This window comes from Rhea pennata, chromosome 11 (assembly GCF_028389875.1).
Source record: "Rhea pennata isolate bPtePen1 chromosome 11, bPtePen1.pri, whole genome shotgun sequence".
In the NCBI taxonomy this organism is placed as follows: Eukaryota; Metazoa; Chordata; class Aves; order Rheiformes; family Rheidae; genus Rhea; species Rhea pennata.
The window spans coordinates 15,791,779-15,811,573 of NC_084673.1; the positions used below are offsets into that span (position 1 = coordinate 15,791,779).

General features: G+C 44.7%; 1 protein-coding gene across 3 annotated transcripts in view; it reads right to left on the reverse strand.

Moving 5' to 3' along the window:
- The window catches only part of NRK (Nik related kinase), a 100,672-nt gene that overhangs the window by 49,966 nt on the left and 30,911 nt on the right, over window positions 1–19,795 (reverse strand). For all 3 annotated transcript variants that reach the window (XM_062585000.1, XM_062584999.1, XM_062585002.1), the window contains exons 3-11: window positions 18,295–18,351; window positions 11,017–11,142; window positions 10,160–10,270; window positions 9,409–9,499; window positions 7,045–7,175; window positions 3,846–3,900; window positions 2,555–2,633; window positions 1,687–1,862; window positions 100–172 (exon numbers count right to left, since the gene is read on the reverse strand). In XM_062585000.1, coding sequence (XP_062440984.1) covers window positions 100–172; window positions 1,687–1,862; window positions 2,555–2,633; window positions 3,846–3,900; window positions 7,045–7,175; window positions 9,409–9,499; window positions 10,160–10,270; window positions 11,017–11,142; window positions 18,295–18,351 — 899 coding nt within the window. The remainder of the gene's footprint in view (window positions 1–99; window positions 173–1,686; window positions 1,863–2,554; window positions 2,634–3,845; window positions 3,901–7,044; window positions 7,176–9,408; window positions 9,500–10,159; window positions 10,271–11,016; window positions 11,143–18,294; window positions 18,352–19,795) is intronic.

Below are 19,795 nucleotides of genomic sequence, written 5' to 3' on the forward strand. Positions count from 1 at the left end.
GATTGAAAATAAGTTAAAAAGCCAATCTGGCTGAGGAGAGCTGCCTTCAAGAGAACAGCTTGGCTAGGCAAATTTTATATTCCAGTAATAAAAATTAACCTTGGTTCTCCTTCATCTTCATTCAGCTCATCATCTTCCTCCTCACTTCCACTGTAATCATAGTCTGTTTCATCTAAAAAAAAAAGACAAGAAAAAAAGGAAAAAAAAAGTGAACTCCAGTGAAGGATGGTGCTATTTAAGGTATTACTTTGAACTTTCCTTCTGAGCTACATGCAGCTCACAAGGAGTTTAAGTGCCACGTGTTGCCCTAGGAGGCTAAGGGATTGCAGCGTAAGGTATCAAGGCACGTAAATCACAGCCTAGTTCAGGTACTGTTTCAGTGGGCTGCCCCTTTGCACACTCCCATCTCAAATCTTTTCTCCGTGAATGGCTACATGAGTTTTATGAATCTAACCCATTTCCATAATCTGGAGGAAATCAGACTAAACCCACAGAAAAATTCTACCTCCATAACAACATTAGCAGAGAGATTCCTTCAGAACGAAACCAAGATAGGACATAAGGGACTTACACTGCCCTTCCCTGCTGTTGTATACCTGTTTTATGGTTAAGCTGAGGTTGTCAGTAAACTCAGATTAAAAACAGCACTTTTCAGATCTAAATATAACTATCTAGCATTAACTGGTCATTATCATTACATTTTTCCCCTTACGTGCATTTGTGAAAGCCTCTAATAAGCTGTCTTTCCATTCAAATGTGCTTTGAGGTCCACAGCTGAAAGTAGTCATGGAATTCACTCTTGTTATTTGAGTCAGGAAATCTACACTGCAACTGCACTTCCATTTTAGATAACAATACTGCAGTTGCCAAACCAATACTTAGAATTTGTATGTTACTTTCCAACTTTTTAGTGCTTTCCAAGTTTGCCCTCATGGTCAATAATCTTCACAACACCCTTCTGCAGGCATCGTGTAGACGAAAGAGGAGGGGGCGAGAGAGGAAACGACTGCTCAGCAGGCTACGGCTCCTTCTCCTCTTTGCACCGCGATTAGCGTGCCGGCATTTACACCAGTATCACACACTCCAATATTGCTTCTTCCAGGCTTTGCTCTGAATAATAAGACTAGCGTTTGCAGCAAACTCGGATGCTTTCGCTTTCTTCAACTGTTCTGTAAAACGGATGATTCAGTACACCCGTCTGTGCTTTGCTGGAAGTTGGAGGCCTTCTCAGGACTCTTTCATGCCCTCCACTGCAAAAGGCTTAAAGAGCACTGCCACCCTCAAAGAACTCACAAGCTAAAATTACATAGAGATGCAGCAGGCAAACGAAACGGATAGCGGGCAGGTGGATGAACTAAGGGACTAGGAAAGGTTTGCTGAACACTGTTTAGACACTCAAAAGAGTGGAGGCCTAGGATTTATTTGGGCTCCCTGATCACGTTTAGCATTATTTTCAGTGAAATCAGTGTCAGTCAGGCTCCAAAGACTTTAGCATTTAAACACCATTAAGGATCTGAGCTTTGTTAAAAAAGATTTTCAAAATGGCCCTACCAGCATCAGTGACAAAACTTTTCCACAGTTTTAGCAGTGTCAGTGCATCAGTGACATTTGTCTTGTGCTCTGCTGCCAGAAGTAGGAAGAGGACCTACTGGCTGCATGCTTTTTACTTTATTTTTGCCACTTTACCCTTTTCTCCTTTCTTCTTCCTGGTCCTGTCCAGGTGGTCTTTGAGCATGATGCGCACTTGCCGTTCATTCTGCATGTCTCGGATGAAGGAATGCTTAAGCAAGGTCTCAGTGGATGGCCGGTGCAAGTAATTTTTAACAAGGCAGCTTTCAACAAAGTTAAGGAATTTCTTTGACCTGAAAAAGTTAGAAAAAAAAAAGGGAGAAAATAATAATCCTTTTCCACTCATGTGCCAGGCACTACCCCTGAGTGACCTAAAGCACCAGATTTGCAAGGTTTCCTTCTGCACTGGAACTGTGTGAACTGAAGGTGAATTTTACTCGTGTGCTACCTTCAGCCTCCCAGAGCTGAGGACGGATGATGGAGAGAACTCCACATCGACTCGTTTTGGGGGAGGTACGCTGAATTTACATCAGTCTCAACATGATTACGATCTGGCCAACACAACAGCTCCTTGAGAAAAGTACTCTTATCCTTCTAATGTGGCAAAGATTTTCATTATACTTCAAATTTAAAAGAGAAACTAACTCTCCTTATGCCACAACGACTACCATTAACCCCTCAACATCACCAAAGTGTCCTGACAAAACGCTGACCCCAGACAGCCCCATCTGAGCCTTGCGGTAACTAAATTTCAGCCAGCCTTTAGTGACTGCATTGACTGCTGCTGTTTAGCCAGAGTTGACAAGAACAAGGCTGCTTCCCAAGGGTAAGCTATTGGGCACGAGCAGCTTACTCCAGAAACGCTGTGGGAAAAACCTTGCAGCTCATTTTAGGATTTGACAAGATCACAGTCCCTACGATCAACAGGGCTCAAAAATCCTCCTAAGCCCAAAGCTGCAAAACCACAGTTTATGCATCTTTTTACCATTTTCTGGATTTCAGTTTGGGGGGCGGGTTCCGGGGGATGAGGAAGAGCGCTCGCATGGGGTGCATGTCACACAGGGCTGCAAGGGAAACCACAAGCCATTAAAGAGCACTTCGGAGCCACCCCCACCGCGTTCCTGCCCGCTTCTGATCGCTTGGACCCCGCCAGGGTGATTCCCGTGCCCAGACAGCTCCTTCCCCAGTCCTTCGCGGATGTCCCAGCTCCGAGGAGCAGCGTGCCTGCCACAGGCCCTCCCCGTTCATCAACGGGACGCACACTGCAGCCAAGAAACACTGAGTACAAGAAATCTTTCATGACAATACGTTGTTATGGCCAATTAACCGGGATTCACTCAAAAGAAAGGCCACGTGATATATATATTTTTTATATATAAGGTTTCGGTGGGTCATGAAAAGTCTTTGATAAAAGCACATTTTTACCTAAATATAAGCTAAACTTGGGATCAAAAAACATACCTAATTTTACTATGCCTTGTTTATGGTTCAGATAAATAATAAGCTAAGCATCAACCAAACTCTTAGCTATGTAGTTTATAGCATAGGAGGAAATAGAAGAAAAAGAAAATCTGATGCAATTCAGGGAGCAGATAAACTGTCACTGGAGCAAAGCGTAGTAACTTAGGACATTTCATCAATTCTACATTTTGGGAGCTTGAGCACCATTACTCGACAATCAGCAATGGATCCTACCAACGTGCTCAGATGCTGGTTTCTTTCCAGCCCAATGTACTTCTATTTGGTGCTATTGCTGCAAAAAGTTGACACCACAAAGAACTTTGAAAAATGTAACTTCGAGCAACCCGAGACCGAGGATGCGGTCACGGACCCAAGCTGGTCTCTGAGCAAATATGGTACTCACCCCAAAAGCAGTGAGAAATCAAGATACCCCCAGAGTAAAAATCTAACTGTTGGGCCTAGCTTCCCCCATTTTTTAAAAAAGGACTTAAAACTAAAATCTTTTTTGTCAAATATTTCTGCTAATATGAACCCTGCTAATTTCTGCTTATCTGAATTCACACGCAGTGATGTACAAAGTGACGCTAACATAAGCTCTAGGGAAAAACTTCCTGTCTCCCCCGGAAATGAAGGCAAGGCGTGAAAACACGAAGCCAGGACTTGAAAGGTAGATGAAAGCAAAGGCGTGCAAATGAGCAAAAGTCGCAGATTATTTGGGAAGATACAGCCAGAACTTTGTGCAGCTGCGTGTTAGTCAAGCACGAGCTATTCTGATGCGTCGAAACGCCCCCGCTCCCCAACAGCGGACCACTTACGAGGAGCTCCTTCGGCCATCTCGATAGCCGTGATTCCCAGGGACCACAGGTCACTCTGCAGGAAAACACACAGTGCACATGGCAGCTTGCAGCATTTACGGGCCTTGTTTCGTTTTTTAAAAGTTTTCCTAGATTTCTGCCGGAACAGGTCACTTCAGCGCGCGAGTGACACACGTTCTGCTCCCTCCCACTCCCTGCTGAGTTTTCAGGAAACATGCTAATAGTCAGAAGCACCCCGTTTCCCACGTAACACGGAATAGCCGATTCATCATTTAAGCAGCCCGACCCAATATGCAAACCTCTTGCCTTCAAAATAAAAGATGCAGAATATAGCAGGCACTATTTGAAAATACATCTTAAGCCTTTAAATTGTCACCACGAGGCAGCAAGATAGGACTCCCTTGCACCCTTGCTCCAGGCCAGTAAATTCTGGTCTTAATGCTTATTTCAGAGTAGTCATTCCCGAGTTTCTACACTGAGGGAGTAGAAATTATAGTCAGGCCCAGGGCTTGACCCTCCTATCCACAAAGTCTGCAATTGCATGTTTTTGGGCACTTGAAAGGAGAGCACAACCAGGCAGCCAGATTTACACCTCAGCATACGCTGAGCTCAGTTGCCTTAGGCTGGAGTTTCCTTTATCAACTTATGTGGATGATATGGGCCAGGCTCTGACTATGGAAGGTAAATTGGAAACACTACTAGTGACTAAGTAAAAACTTCACTTGATTAATCGTGTGCATCGTTTCTCTATTTTTGTGTCTAAATGTAGCCAGATGAAAGACACAAAAATGTGACCAAATCAACAGTGGGGTTTTTCTAAAATTATCTCTTAAAAGAGACAGTGATAGAAGGCAAATCTTCAAAAATTAGAAGCGATATGCCAGCTTAAGAACATGATGGTGTCTCATATTGGATGAATGTGATTGTGCATATAACATAATGACGGCTCAGATCAGACCAGCCCTCTTTCTAAATTTAACTTTACCAACAGCGCCTTCTCAGTCCAGCTGCTCTGAGCTGCTTTATGCAAGCCGAAAAACAGTTTGCACTATGGCTTGCAGAAGAAAAACTGCTAGAAATTTAATAGATTCAGGATCCTGACTTGCTGTTAAATAACTGCCTGAAAACAAGAAGAGAAAGTCTTTTAAAGAAACATGAGAAGAACGATTACCACACGGACGTACTCTGGGGGGAACGGGAGAAACAAGCAGGCTACAGAGAATTTGACTGGGGGCTTCAAAGGGTGAGGGGCAGCCAGGTGAAAGGGAGAACCACAGCTGGATCTGTAAAGGTCAACCTGTGCATGTGCCCTTCTGCCTATCTGTTTTAACTCATTTATCATCATTTTTGTCATTTTTTTCCTCAAAGCTGGACCAGCAAGAAGTTACAGACGCAAAGAACAGCTTCCTGCTACTTTTCTCATCACATCCACTATAAATCTATGTAAAAAAAGACCGGCCCCTTGCCACCTTCTGAGTCACAGCACTGTCCGCATCAGCACTTCCAAAACTCTCTGCTGATCACTTTTAAACTACCATCTGCAGAATCTGTTCACAAGCAGGCATAAAGACATAAATGCAAGCAGATGAACTGCATTTATTATTCAAGGCACGGAAACCTCAAAAATTAGGGGTGCATGTTCCCTAATGTTTATGTAGTCTGAAAAGAACACATTCTGAAAAGCAAATCAACTGGAGACAGAGAACGAAGACGAGAGATTCATTTCTTGAGGTTTCTGCATAAGATTTATATGGTATGAAAAATAAAATAAAATCCAAGAACATTCCTTGGTCATGACTGCCATTCACACAGCGTAACTTCACACTGCCAGTGCAGCACAGAAGGTCTTAACGACTGAGACTCACAACCTCCGATTCAGCAGAAAATGGAAGTAACAACGGAAGGCTTCTGACACCACGATTAGAATTAGAGGTGGCAAAGAGATAGCACCCAAACCAAGAGAAGGTCTGGAGAGAACAGCTCCCATTAAGAGGATGTCCAGTATGTGCTCATACAGGAGCAAAAACAAGCTCAGGGGCTCTTCAGTGCAACTGTAAGGATATAGCAGTAACAGATAAGGCCCATTTATTTACTCAGCCTTTTCTGCTTGTGAGATCGGTAGTGAGGACTAGGCTGCATCAGGAAGGGTGATGCCAGCAGGTCAAGAGAGGCGATAATTCCTCCCCTGCTCAGCACTGGAGAGAGCGCACCGGGAGCGCCGGGTCCAGGTCTGCGCTCCCCAGCGCAAGAAAAACAAGGACATACCGGAGTGAGCCCAGTGAAGGGCCACAAAGATGACTAAGGGACTGGAGCTGGGAGGCTTCAGGCTGCAAGCCAGGATCATTCAGCCCAGAGAAAAGAAGGCTGAGGGGATTTTACTGATAAGTATAAATATATGATTTGGGAGTAAAGAAGGCAGAGTCAGACTCTTCTCAGTGATGCCCAGGGAAAGGACAAGAGGCAACCACACAAGCTGAAACACACAAAATTCCACTTAGGCATTAGAAAAACCTGCTTTACTGTGAAGGCGGTTAAACACAGGAGCAGGTTACCCAGAGAGGTTGTGCAGTCTCCATCCTTGAGATACTCAAAAACCAACTAGACACAGCCCTGAGTAACCTGCTGGAGCTAATCCTGCTGGGGCAGGGCTTGGACTAGACGATGCCCACAGGTGCTGGTCACCCTGAGCTGCCCTGTGCTTCTGTAACAACCAGAAATCATTCTGGGATGGGAACCTGTTAGTCTCATGCTCATAAATGAGTGAAATGAAACCAATTACTGCCAATTAACTCAGGAATTCCAGCTGAATACAGACTAAAATAGCTCTATCAGAGGAAAGTAGTACCCAGCCATATTAGCATTACTCTACTTGTCAAGCCTCAATTAACCTTTAATTTTCCATCCTGACCAGCCACCTCCCTGTATTAGAATATTGCACTTTTGCACTGACTGGAAGCTCACAGAGGTGCATTTTACATATTAACAATTCACAAAGGTAGTCATAGTGAAACTTCATTCTTAGAAAAAGAAAAAAACAAAAAACAACCACCCACACATTACAAATACTTCTATTTGCACAGTTACAATATTATTGCGGTTTAAAAGGAGGAAAGCTTTAACTTTTCAAGTTCACTGCTTGAAAAGGATTTCAACAACAACCTGCATGCTTTGCTACCCTACACAGAGTTGTAACGCTTACTCTGTAATCATATGTAGAGTCTGGGTTCTCCTCACAAGCAATGACCTCAGGCGCCATCCAATAGGGAGTTCCAATAAACGTGTTTCTCCTCCCAATAGTCCTATCCAGCTGGGCGCTTACACCAAAATCCACTGAAAAGACAAGCAGAGGTAAAGAAATGAATGAAGAGCTGTATTCATATAGCCAAATGTTCGCTCAGTTACTTTCAAACCACTTAGACACCAAATCTTTGGGCTTCAACACATATAACATCTGAGTTCCTGCAGTACATGGCATCAAGCAGCTGAAATATAACTGCTTTTTGCTTCATTTTGACAGAAGGATCACGAAGAAGATAAACAGCATGGTAAATCTAGCAGTCAGATTACAACTGACATGAACTATTCTACAAAGATATCACAGAGTAAGTTATTCTTAGTCTAAATGCTACACTGAGGAGAATTCAAGATCTTTACCTGCTGTCTGAAAGGAAAAACAATACTTATGAACATAAGAAAACTGGATGTGTCTAACAAGGCCATTTGTTAAAGTCGGAAAGAATTCTCCTATCACTGGCACTTGGTTTTGAACTGCTTTGAAGAAATCCTTCCTCGCATTTGTATACTGAAGCGCTGTCTTAGAACAGGCTGGGCAGTATACTAGTTTATTCAGCTCTTAAACTCATTATAACCAGAGAATTGTGTGGTGCTCTTTGTGCTGAATGGACACTACTTTCTCATCAAGAGTGTACCACAAAATGGTTTTCTTCAGATATGAAGAGGGCTCACATAACCAATAATTATGTGATTTTATTTTTCTTTGAACAAATCTCTAGAATACACTAGTTGGATTCACTGGGCACAGCGTGAATGCTATTCACAGAGAAGACAAAATAACAGGGAAAGGAAAGGAAAGGACAGGAAGGAGATCAGCCCTATTCTTACCATCAAGGAGCCAATTTTCTCACCTCTATTTCCTCAGTGCAGATCATCTGCATAAAATGATAGTTGGCACTACCATAATTTAACGTGCCTGTTTATCAAGTCTTCTCTAATAATAAGGTGGACCTGACCTTTGGAATCATTAAGTCTTCTGTGCTTCCAAAGGGAAATGTGAAAGTAATTTATAAATAACACGCTAAAGTGGAATGCAGCTGGACTGAGGACCTCTAGGCTTCCAAAACTTCTTTATTTTAAGATACATTTGAGCTAAATCTCTCAAAAAATTATTTTCTTTTACTGCTCTAATTAGTAAATTTGTCTCATCTTTACCCACCTAAACTCAGAGTTAGAAAGGTTTAATTCTTTTCTCAAGTATGTGAAGAGCAGCAGCACTAGTAACTGTAACAGACTAAATGCGCACACAAACACACACACCCCAAACGAAAAAAAACAATCAAATAAAACCTTTGCCAGTTTCAAGACACAACTAGTGAAAGCTGGTACATAGAAAGAGACTAAAAGGGAGGCAAAATCCTGCCACCCTTGAGCTAAACAGCAAAACTCTCTTTGACATCAGTGAAGCCAGGATTTCCTCATAAGGTTAAACCATAATGAGATTTAAAGTACTATTTTGCTTTGCTCCAGCCTACATCCATACCTCTTACTCTACATCCATAGGAAATGTTTATTATTCTTGCTCTCAAACTCTACAGTGACTTCTTTCAATTAAAGAAAAGAGAGGAGGCATAAGGGGCATCCAAATGGGAGGTGCTCTCCTTGCGATTGCTCCTTTAAAGCACTGCCAGTCATTCTTTGTGATGTTTTCTTGAAACATAACACAGACGTACACCCCAAGGGAGACATGTACTCAACTTTGGTCTTAGAAAGTTAGAAGTTGTCAACATCGACATGTCACAGCTAGAAAAGGAAATGAATAAACTCTTAAACATTCTTGGGAGGTGTCTATTAGTAACCGGTACTTTTCAGTGATAGCCCCTGCGCATGAGTAATTTCACATCACAGCCTTAATATCTATTGTCAGATTTACGAAAATCTCTAAAACCACTTCCCTTAGAGAAACGGATTAGCAGAATTTATTCCCCAAACATGTTTTTTTCTAAAGTCATCTTGTGTGAAAGGACAAGAACAACTTTGTATGCTGGGAGTTGGCTGTGAAGGCCTAGTAGTGCTGTGACCGATTAGACAGCTTCTGTGTTTGACTCCCCAGAAGCAGCTGTATTCCCAACATGCTGTGAGTGACAACCTAGCAGGAGATGCCATGTCTTTTCAGCTCTTTCTACATGACAGCCACCTCATAACCACAAATCATAAGCATTACTGACATAGCTGTTGCCCTTGGGTTACTGAAGGTTCTTTCCAAGAGAAGATGGAAATTTTAAAATTTTAATGCGGAGGACTCTAACACACATTTAAGGAAACTTACCCAGCTTTACTTCTGCATTTTCTGTGAGTAGAACATTTTGTCCTTTAATATCTCGATGGATGACATGGTGAGCATGAAGATGTGCTAAGCCCTGAAAGAAAAACAGACTTTCCTTATTCTTTCTATCTGTCATTATCATGAGCTTGGCATTGTTGCGATTTTACATTTTTATCCTTCTCAGACTTCATTAGATGCTATTAGTAACATTATCACCCCAATAATGGCAAGGAGAGAGAACAGCAACCACAGGCTGCAGCAGGGCCACCTTTACGATTCTGGAATGCTGCTTAGTCATCATTACTTCTAATAGTGCAGAATACAGGCCCTGAACACATGCAGATCAATGAATTATGATAAGAAAAATCCTATACAGCATGTATAGCTGGAGCAAAGATCATTAAGACCTGATTATGTGGAGGGCAGACCTAGCAAACATGGACAATTTATTTACATTTGTAGATGCCCAGAATCCAGACTTCTGGAAGAGTGGCTATTTGCCACAGAAAGCCATAAGCTATGTGCTCTTCACACAGGACATGGGATTAACTAGAACAATATGGGATGTCAAGCAGCCATCATGCTGGCTGACAAACCTTTGGGACCTTCTGAACTTCAGGGCCGCAGCCCATGAGCCCCAGGCTTCAAAGCCTTAAACTGATACTGCTCACTGGTGTCATGTGTTAGTGACCAAAGGCTGGGAAATGCCTGTTGTGTGGCAAATGAACAACAAAGCTCTGCTGGTACGACTCACCCTGAGAACCTCTCTGCAGATATATGCAATCCAGTCTTCCTTGAAGCAGTTACCCTTTGTCTTCTTTACCAGATCAGTCACAGAGCCGGCACCACAATACTCCATCACCAACTGCAGGGAGACAAATGCAACATCTTTGCACAGCACAGATAGGACACTGGCAGAGACACCATGGGCATCACCCGTCCCCATCATGATCAAGGTGTGGTAAACCACATGCCACCCTCCCAGATGGGAAGTGAAGTAAAACCTCTTCTTTCCCGAGTGACAAAAAATCTCAGTAGGGTTCCTCTCCTTTTATAGGTTGTGGGCACTTCTTTTCTTTCTAGAAAGTATAAATAGCCAGGAAAACAGGAATTAGCAGCACTGAAAAAATGTGGGATTTTTTTTTTTCAAAATTTTCAACTTCATTTTGCTGCAAATCTCCAAAAATACTGCAACCAAAAAACCTGGAAAGGTCATTTCTCTTTCTTTGTTTCATTGCCTGTTTCTTTGCTAGCTTTTTTAAGTTTTTCAACTGGGAAAAGGAGGAGGAACAGACAAGAAAAGGGGGAAGGAAGATAAACTCTCTTTTGTGTTTATTAAAGAAAAAAAGACAGAAGCATTTAGTTATGCAAAAAAGTTCTAACTAGAAGTCAAGAATGACAAAACAAGCATCATCACAAACTTATGCCCATCATCAAAAGAAATCACAGGAGATGGGAGATGTGCGGGGTGGAGGGTTTTTACCCTTTTATAAGATGTTCCTCGGAACACTGCCTCAGAGTTTCACCGAGGCAGGATCCAGCCGAGGTATACCGAAGCTCTGCAGAAAGGAGCTGAAAACCTGACAAACATGAACAGCCGTAAACACTTACCCAGAGCTGATCATCTTGGCCTGCTGGGCTTTTCTTAACAAATGCACCATAATATGTAGCAATATTCCGGTGATGAGAATATTTTTTTAACATATTTATCTCCAGCTTGATTTCTTCTTCTTCATTCTGTAGCAAAAGAGAGCAGGCCACTTCACAGGAGACGAGATCTCTGAGAGTCAGTGTTACCCAGAGCAGCTGGGCAATCTCTGTCTTTGGAGGTTTTCAAGACCCAGCTGCATCTTGAAAGCCCTCAGTAACCTGGTCAGATCCCACAGCTGACCCTACTTGAGGTTGGACTAGAGACCTCCTGAGGCCTCATCCAGCTTGAGTTATTCTGTGGTTTGAAGACAGCAAAGGGCAGGGTCTGAAATAGGGGACTGAATCACCCCAGTCCTTTGGCCTTAAAGAATGAGTTGCTAAGGTTTGACCTAAAGAATCAAAAATGTCCCAATATGGCTATAACAAGTTCATATCCTTCCTACCTGGGACCTAGACAGGACCTACAACTCCCCCACTTATAGTTTCTGTACACAGTAATTTAGTCATGGAGAAATTAACCAGATTTAAACGCAAATAAAATATTTCTAACACTCCATTACTTGGGAAAGCACTTAGCACGCACATCAGCCAATTTATCTTCCCAGTTCTGTGGAGGGTACTGCTCAGGGAAACCAAAGCCAAGAAAGAAGTGACTCACCACAAATCAGCCTCCAAAGCTAGAGCAAGGTTAGGAGTTGCTCCTTCCTTCTAGTTATGAGACCTCCAGACCATGCAGTATTTTTCACCCTTCTCAAATTATGCCCTCAGTTAAGTCACTGGTGTGCTAAGGCTAATACACATCACTCTAAACATCTTGTTCCAGAAACTCCTCTTTTTGCTAGCTGTGTTTTTTCCATTGTTTTTGTTTTAGCCTCCTCAGAGCAGAGACTCTCTTTTGCCCAGTGCAGCACCACACGCAATGAGACAACGTGCAGCCAGAGCTGTGGGGTGCTAATGGAGATACAAGTTACAATTATTATATTACAGGAAACTTCTTCTCAGAGGAGAGAACTCCCCGATATAACCAGGGTCTCTCAGAGCTAGCCTTTTTGTGATATTGCCAAGGAAATGGCACACAACTCTCGGTTAAATGCATGTGGATTTTGCCGTCTCAATTGCTGTCCATGCACTGTGCTGCAAGGTATCTGTGTATAAGCTAAAGGACTAAGACAAAATTGGCAATTATCTTCCCTCGCTGCAAAAAACATCCCAGCCAGCATTTACTAGCTGAAAGGGAAATAAATAAATACAAAAAAATCTGTAAGAACACAACAAGAATAGCCCAGAGCCACAGGACATTCTTCTGCACTTTTCCACAATTTTCCAGCAGCTTTGCCATGAAAGCATTCCTTTAACCATCACAACAGACTGCTCACAAAACCAGCAGCTCTGTCCTTTCTACCTGGATTAAAACATTAAAGCTGGACAGGGTGAAGCCAAATTCCCTCAAATGCTAATACATATGACACTGCTTATTAAGTTCCTTCAGAAAAAAAAGCAATCCTAGCAGACCAGAAGGGGCCAAAAACTTGCCCAGTAATATCAATCCACAGGAGAAATGTTGCCAGACCAAAGCCTAATTGTCTTAAGCTATAGGAAATAGGAAATGTAAAATAACTCCACTTGAAGCCAAATCAGCTATTTCAGAACAGCCCCTCTGTGGAACACAGGCTCTTAAGCAGCATAAATTGTATCAGATATTTCATTTGTCTTACATTTGCAATAAATAAGAAAGGAGGACCCTTAATCCTGGGCTTGATTGGGCCCTGGATGCTGAATGACTTAATTAGAGCGGGTGAGGAGGAGCCCAGTACAGCATCTGGAGTCCCCAAGAGAAATCAGAGCTGACTCCCAGACAGCAGGCAGGAAATGATCCATGAGCAAGGTCATATTTCTCTCTGCACGTGGCCAAGACAGGATCAAAGGGAGCTGAGAGCTTGTGCTGATGCTTTCTGAGAGGGGAAAGGGCTCTCCTCCCTTTGGGACTCCCGACAGCACCCACACAAGGATGGAAATGGGCTGGTGAGGAAAGGAGGCAAAGAATAAGAACTTAACCACTGCCCCCAGTCAGCGACGAGGAACTTGTCACTGATATAGGTTTCTGGTAATGGATCTTTAGGGAAGAAGAGCAGAAAAATGGACAAACAAGAGAGGATTCCTTCCTCTGCTCTGCTTCCTTCCTCCTGCATCTTGTCCACTCCTCCTACTAGGGCTACAGAATCTGTTCAATAACCATATTAATCTTTGGTAAAGGCCTTCTGCAAATTACTTAAGATCTCTTCAGATTTTAAGGGTTTTTTTCTGTTTTGTTTTTTAACTTTATCTGCAGGAACTTGCTCACTGGTTGTGCCAGACTTAAAAGCTTGCCTACTATGTCCCTCAAGACCAGCATATAGAGCTTTCACAGAGTTCCTCTTAGGGAGCTGGAAGACCTCAACCACTTCCTCAGAGTTGTTGCGTCATTATCAGCTCTTCTTCCCCTGCTCGTTCACTGGATGGATTTTGGATTCACACTGGCATGGTTCTTATTTGAGTATTTTCCATTCCTTTGCAATCCCACTTCAGTGCTTTTAAGACAACAAAGATATGCATGTGTGTGTCTGTGGAGACAGCTGGAATACCAGGTAGGCACATTTGCAATTACCGGCAAGAGCAAATAGAAAGGTCATGTGTGTGTAAAGTGATCCTTTCCCATAGCCAGCAAGACGAACCCTGCTCTATCTCATGTCCTTATTTATCTACCCAGAAGGTTGGAACCTGCACAAACTACTCTGTCCTCTCAGTGCTCAAGTGAGTTTGGGAAAGACTACTCCATTTCAGATGGAGAAATCAAGGCAGAAGCGGGATTTGGAGCAGTTCTGTCCCATGCTCCATGTCTGAGGCCAAACCAGGAATGAAACCTAGACTTGCAAAGGTTCAGCCCTACGTGCCCTGTGAGCTTGGGGATGGGAGACAGAAGCATCTTCAACTTTCCAATACATGGACATGCTCAAGACTTCTGTTTTTCACCTCCCTTGTCTTAGCATTACCATCAGCCACATTTCCCAAGGGTCTCAAAACCAGCTCTTAAATCACATTGCCTAAGAGAGGAAATAACCTCACAGATGTGCAGGTGCAAAAAGCTGTTTGCCTGCACAAACCAGTGCGCTTCTGGGCACAGATGGCTGCATGTGCAAAGATGATAGGTTCATGATCAAAGGCTGTTTCTGAAGATGTGGGCCTGTCTGCTGACATTAGGAAGCAAAGAACTAGAAGGCACACGCCTCTGACCTCAAGCGGAAACAAGATCAGCAGCTGATAAACACTCCACCAGGAGACTCCTTAGTAACGGGGCAGCACTAATGATAAGTTTCTCATTTAAATGTTGCTGTGATATCTGAAAAGATTGAAAGTAGATGACAGGGAATGACCTGCTGCAGAAGAGCTCCTTGATCACCTGCCATAGATCACATGCACTGATAGCCTGAAAGAAAAGCAGCAAAAATTCAACCTCTTTGCAAGCCCTTTGCTTGCTTGGCACCGTCAGATAAAAGGAAGCAGAGCCTGCATGGAGAGACTCACGAGCACACACTGCCCTCAGCTCCACTTCACCAATTTCAAAGGGCTCCCGCCGCCCCTTCATAACACGCTGCTGCAGCACTTCCTGACAGATGTCCAGAGGATCCCACAGTGACCACAGTATCCTGCTGCTGCTCTAAAGAAAGCGGCCCAGGGCTGCAGCTCGTAACAGCCAAGGGCAGATTTACTCAGCTCTTGGTGGGCCTCAGATCTCAGAGCTGAATAATCACAGCTGGAGCCAGGCAGGGCTTTTCTGATGAAATGATCTCTTGCTGGAAAAAAAAAATGTAGATTTGGTGAAATAGAATCTTTTGGCAGAAGCATACCAGTTTTGATGAAACATTAGCTGAAATTCTTCTTAGGCTGGATTTTCTGGTGGGAGCAGGATACTGGGGGGAAAAGAAACCTACTGCAGAATATCCAAGAGGCAAGAAAGCACCTCATGTCCCTGGGGTATGAGATATTCTGGTTCAAACCCTTTCTTCCCAAGCTGTACAATACTGATTCTGCTACTGAGCAGCCTCTCAGGCGAATGACCGAACCACAGACCGCCTGCACGGATACAGGCCTCTGTCAAATCTGCCCACCGGAATTGCCCCATTTCAAATAAGAGTTTTACTGGAGGCTTGAACTGGACGAGTCTTCTTGGTAGGGATCCAAACCACAAGGTCATGCTAATGTCCTTCAGCTCTTCTCCACTTTTTCTGACAGTGATGAAGGAAAAAAAATTGTATTTGTCTTTTTTTAATTTTTTTTAATCTTCCCATTTTTATCCACATGAAATTTTCACTCCCTACAAAAATTATTCCCTGTGCAGTACTAATCAAATTCTATAACCACCCAAAGATGCAAATGACCACAGCAGCTAAGAGCCTCACATCTCACTCAAGCAGGTTTACTATGAGAGTTTCCATTTTGCACAGGCCAAGTTCCTTGAGAGATGGTGCTCTCAGGTGCAATTTATATGCAGGACACTGCAGATGAGGATTTCAATATTTTAAAGACCTCATTTAATGCCTCAAGCCAGTTTTTCAAGCCCAAAGGAACAGAAAATAACTTAAACCTGAGCAGACTAACAATGTAAAAGAAATACCAAATCCTTGGTAGGCACTGCATTTACCACACTGAATTGCTGGAGATTTCTGCTTTACAGTTAGGACCCGCTATTACTGTAAGAGGCTTCAGTACTTAAATGCAGTGAAGCAGAGAAAGGGTATTCCGGATTTACAGATGCACCACCTCCACTAGCTCCAGCCTTACCCAGCTGCATCCATGCTCCTACCTACTGTGGCCGCAGAGCAGAAATGCACTGGCCTCGGCCAGCCTGCAGAACATCCCCACGTCCTCGGCACTGCAGCAGGTCAGGAGCACGCGCCCAGCCAGCCTGCCGGGCTCAGGAGGCCAGCAGAGACCCGGTTTCTTGCAGCTGGGCTGCCCGCCCCGCGCGCCCCGACGTGGGAATTCGCACCATCATGTCCGAAGAGGTTTGGGACCGCAGCTGCCTGCCCCACCCTGCCGCTGCACACGCAGCGTTCGCAGCCCGCTGTGCTAAACTGAAAGCAAAGGCAGTTTCTGGCAGCGCACGGCGCTGGCGATGCTGTGGCCGAGGAGAGGACATCCCCGCCCCGCTGGCGCTGGCCCCGGGGCAGAGCACCCAGCCGCAGGAGGGGCTGCCGGCTGCCTCGCAGCCGCCCCTGCCACCCCTGCACGAGCGTCGCAGCCTCCTGCGGAGGCACCAGCCAGGCTTGCAGGAAACCTGTGCTAGAGCAGAGGGCTGGATCCAGGTCTCCTAGGGCCGTGCCCTGACAGCGGGAACGCAGCCAACGCAGCACTGCGAAAGTGGAAGTAGAAATCCTGGCACTCAACCTGCAACGAGGCCAGAAAGCAGAAACACTCAAGTCCTACTGAACCAGACTTGTTCAGGGCTTGGTGAAGGGGGAAGCACCAGGGAAAACCCCTGCAGGTGGCTGCACCAACATGCTCGCTGTCGACCTCTTCAACCGTCACAACTGCTTTGGTATTAAGTGACTCAACGCGCAAACAGCACGCTGTGTTATCGTTGCCACTCGGGCCCCCAAGCAATGGGGCAGATTCCCCAGTATGATGCTGCCTCTTTAAACTGGAAAGCAGCAGTAGATCAAGCCTAACCAGCTCACAGTGTGAGCTTACAGCTGCATTTTGTTCCTAAAACCATGCAAATTCACATGTCGGTGTGAATTGCTGAATCTGGACCGCTAGATTATCTTCAGTTTAAATTTTGCTTCCGAGCAAGCATTGCTGGACACTGCATCTTGTTGCCCACATGGAAAGTAGGCTGCGTTATCTATAGCAAAGGGAAGGAAATCTTTCCAAGGTTACCTTCCTGCAGTTGTTGCTTCAATTGTTTCATCAAGGAAGGGACAGTCACTCCTGTTAACACTGCGGCCCCTACGTGACATGTTTGGCCAACCCTCAAACACTGCTGACTGACCCAGCGAGGCACAAAAGCCATCCGTACCGAAGCTCCGGATCGGTTCGGAGTCCCTGACAGGATCCATCCTTTCAACTCCTCCATTGCGGCAAGGAGGTGCTCCCATCTCAGGAATCCGTCTGCACTCAGAGCCTTCCCCCTCCTCCTCCCCCCAAAAATGAGCCCTGTGTTCACTGACTGCCGTTCCTGGGAACCAAAAAGCCAAAGCCGACCTGCACCTGGTCTACGGGGAAAAGTCCAAGCAGGCCCTGATTTTTTCCCCTGTCTTCTGAAACAATCAAAGGACACACAAAATCACGGGCAGAGCCTGCACGCGCTTGCCCAAAGTATCCCCACAGACCCAACCCACCCCGGCAGAGCCCGGCTTGGCCCGCAGCACCTGCTCCTTAGTTGAGGAGGCTCCGGCCCCTCCACAACGTGCCAAGAGGGCTCTCACTTTGTCTCAGGATTTGATGCTCCTGCCCAGTGCACATCCATGCTGCCATAGGGGCAGAACGGGGACTTGGTCTCAAGTGAGAGCAGGTGCACCCTGCTCCACTGCGAATGTCCAAGAAATGTGAGAAGAGGGAGCCTTGGCCACCTCGCTGGAGCTCAGGCTCACGCGGCCTTAAGGAGGCAAGCTGCTTCGCTGCTGGCTGCGCGCTCAAAAGGAGGAACAAACATCAATACTTAGCAAGTTTTTTGACATCATGTTCTAACACTGCCACCACTTTATAAATGTGAGCAGGAACAGCGCCAATTAAAGCGTCTCCTTCTCTCTTCTGTCAACAAACGACAAAAAAGCGCTACATTTGCAGCTCTAACATGTTCCTGCTCGCTAGCTGTCAGGGGAAGGGCACCGAGGAACGGCTGGCATGCGAGGGGAGAGGATGTGATGACACAGAGCAGGGGCAGCACAGAACTACAGGAAACCTTTTACTTGCTATCTCTGGAAACAGACAATCAACCAGAAACGAGCAGGAAGCGAGCCCTCCTCGTCATTATTAGACCAGCACAATTTGCAGAAGCGCGCTCCCCGACTGCTTGGCCACCCCGGGTCGGTTACGATCGAAAGCAAAGAACCTGTTTGTATTAACACCTCTCGGCACTTTGAAAAACAAGAAACAGTTCTCAGCAACCATAATTTATACCACCAGATCATCTTTCACAGCTACCTACAGTCTCCCGATACATCTCACCTTGGCCACAGCTTTTGTTTGTCTTGTACGTACCTCAGTTACATTCATCACTTTGATTGCTGCTAGCTGCCCAGTCTTAACGTGGCGACCCTGTTAAAATAACAAAATACTGTAGGTAAAACAAGTATGCACACTGTATAAATAGTAGCATATTACACATTTTAAAGCTAGGTTTGGGTACTGGCTTTCAATGACCTATCAGTTCCCATCTTGGGATACAGAATGACTAAGGTAAAGTTTGCTAATGTGTAATCAGCCCCGTGGCCTTACCCCGCTCTGAGGTTAAGTGCCTCTGCAGGGCTGAGTTTGCCTTTCAGTACAAACCAAGCAGAAACGTCAAAGACCTCTGTTTTCAGAGCACGATGTGGAATGAATTTATGAGTCTCCATTCAGCTCTCATTCAACAGGCACTGCCACCCCATGACCCTCCTCTTCTGGGAAATCTCTGCACAGACCCAGGAAGACCACATCAGAATGACCTCCTTGTCCTGCAATCCAGCACCTCCATGTGCTGGGGGAACACAGCGTCCTGCAGCTGGCACTGCCCCACCTCCCCAGCCACCACGCTTGGGTAAAGAGAGTTTTGGACTTCAGGACTTAAGTTTGGCAACTTTTATGTGGCCGCTGAGAAAATAAAGCTGCACATAGTTTTTTTTTCAAGGTTTTCTAGTGTGAGATGCTTAGTTTTTAACACCCTCAGTGCAGCTGAGTTAACTATGGCTCAGCTACCTCTCCCAAAAAGCATGCAGAGGCTTTGTACTTGAAATGTAGTCCTCTATGACAGTGGGCAGGAACTCGCTTAGGGTTGTGACCACGTGTATGCCCACCCACACACCCGCACCTCACTCATGAAATGCTCCCAGACCATGATCACTACCAAGCAAATGGTAACTGGGAATTTTAGAGTAGGTACATGGCTAGTTTTTGAGGATAAAGTCAGCAAAAGGGAGGAAATAGGGAATAAATCCACTGAAAGAACAAACATGATATTGAGACTGACCAAATGTGGTTTGTAAAGATGTAAATTAGAAACCGAGATGCAATCAGAAATCTTGCTGTAAATTGTACAATTTTGCAGTCTGGTTAGATCAAGTTGATGCGAAGTACAAGCATCCTGTCACAACAACCAACACTAATCTCGTAGTGCCGGATGGTATCGAGAGATCTGTGTGACCAGTGGATTGGCTGCACATCCTAACTCTTCCCCTCCATCATTCCCTTATGGCCTAAATGTTCAAAATGGGTTTGAAGCTTTGAGACTGCAATTTTATTCCTGAAATAACTGCCTGAAAAGCTGCACACTGAAGTAACTAACATCGAATAACTGGCATCAGTTAAGTAAGCCACAGAAAATCAGGAAAGCAAACATGAAATGCTGCAGTTCATAGACAAAATGATTTGCAGGTGCAATTTACGCCTGCAAAATTAAAAGCTGGGTTGATGTCATTTTAAAACCCAGGATCTATCTGTTCAAAACTGCATACGAGTGTTGTTTGTAGGAATAAGCAATTTTGCATCAAAGAAAAATGATTCC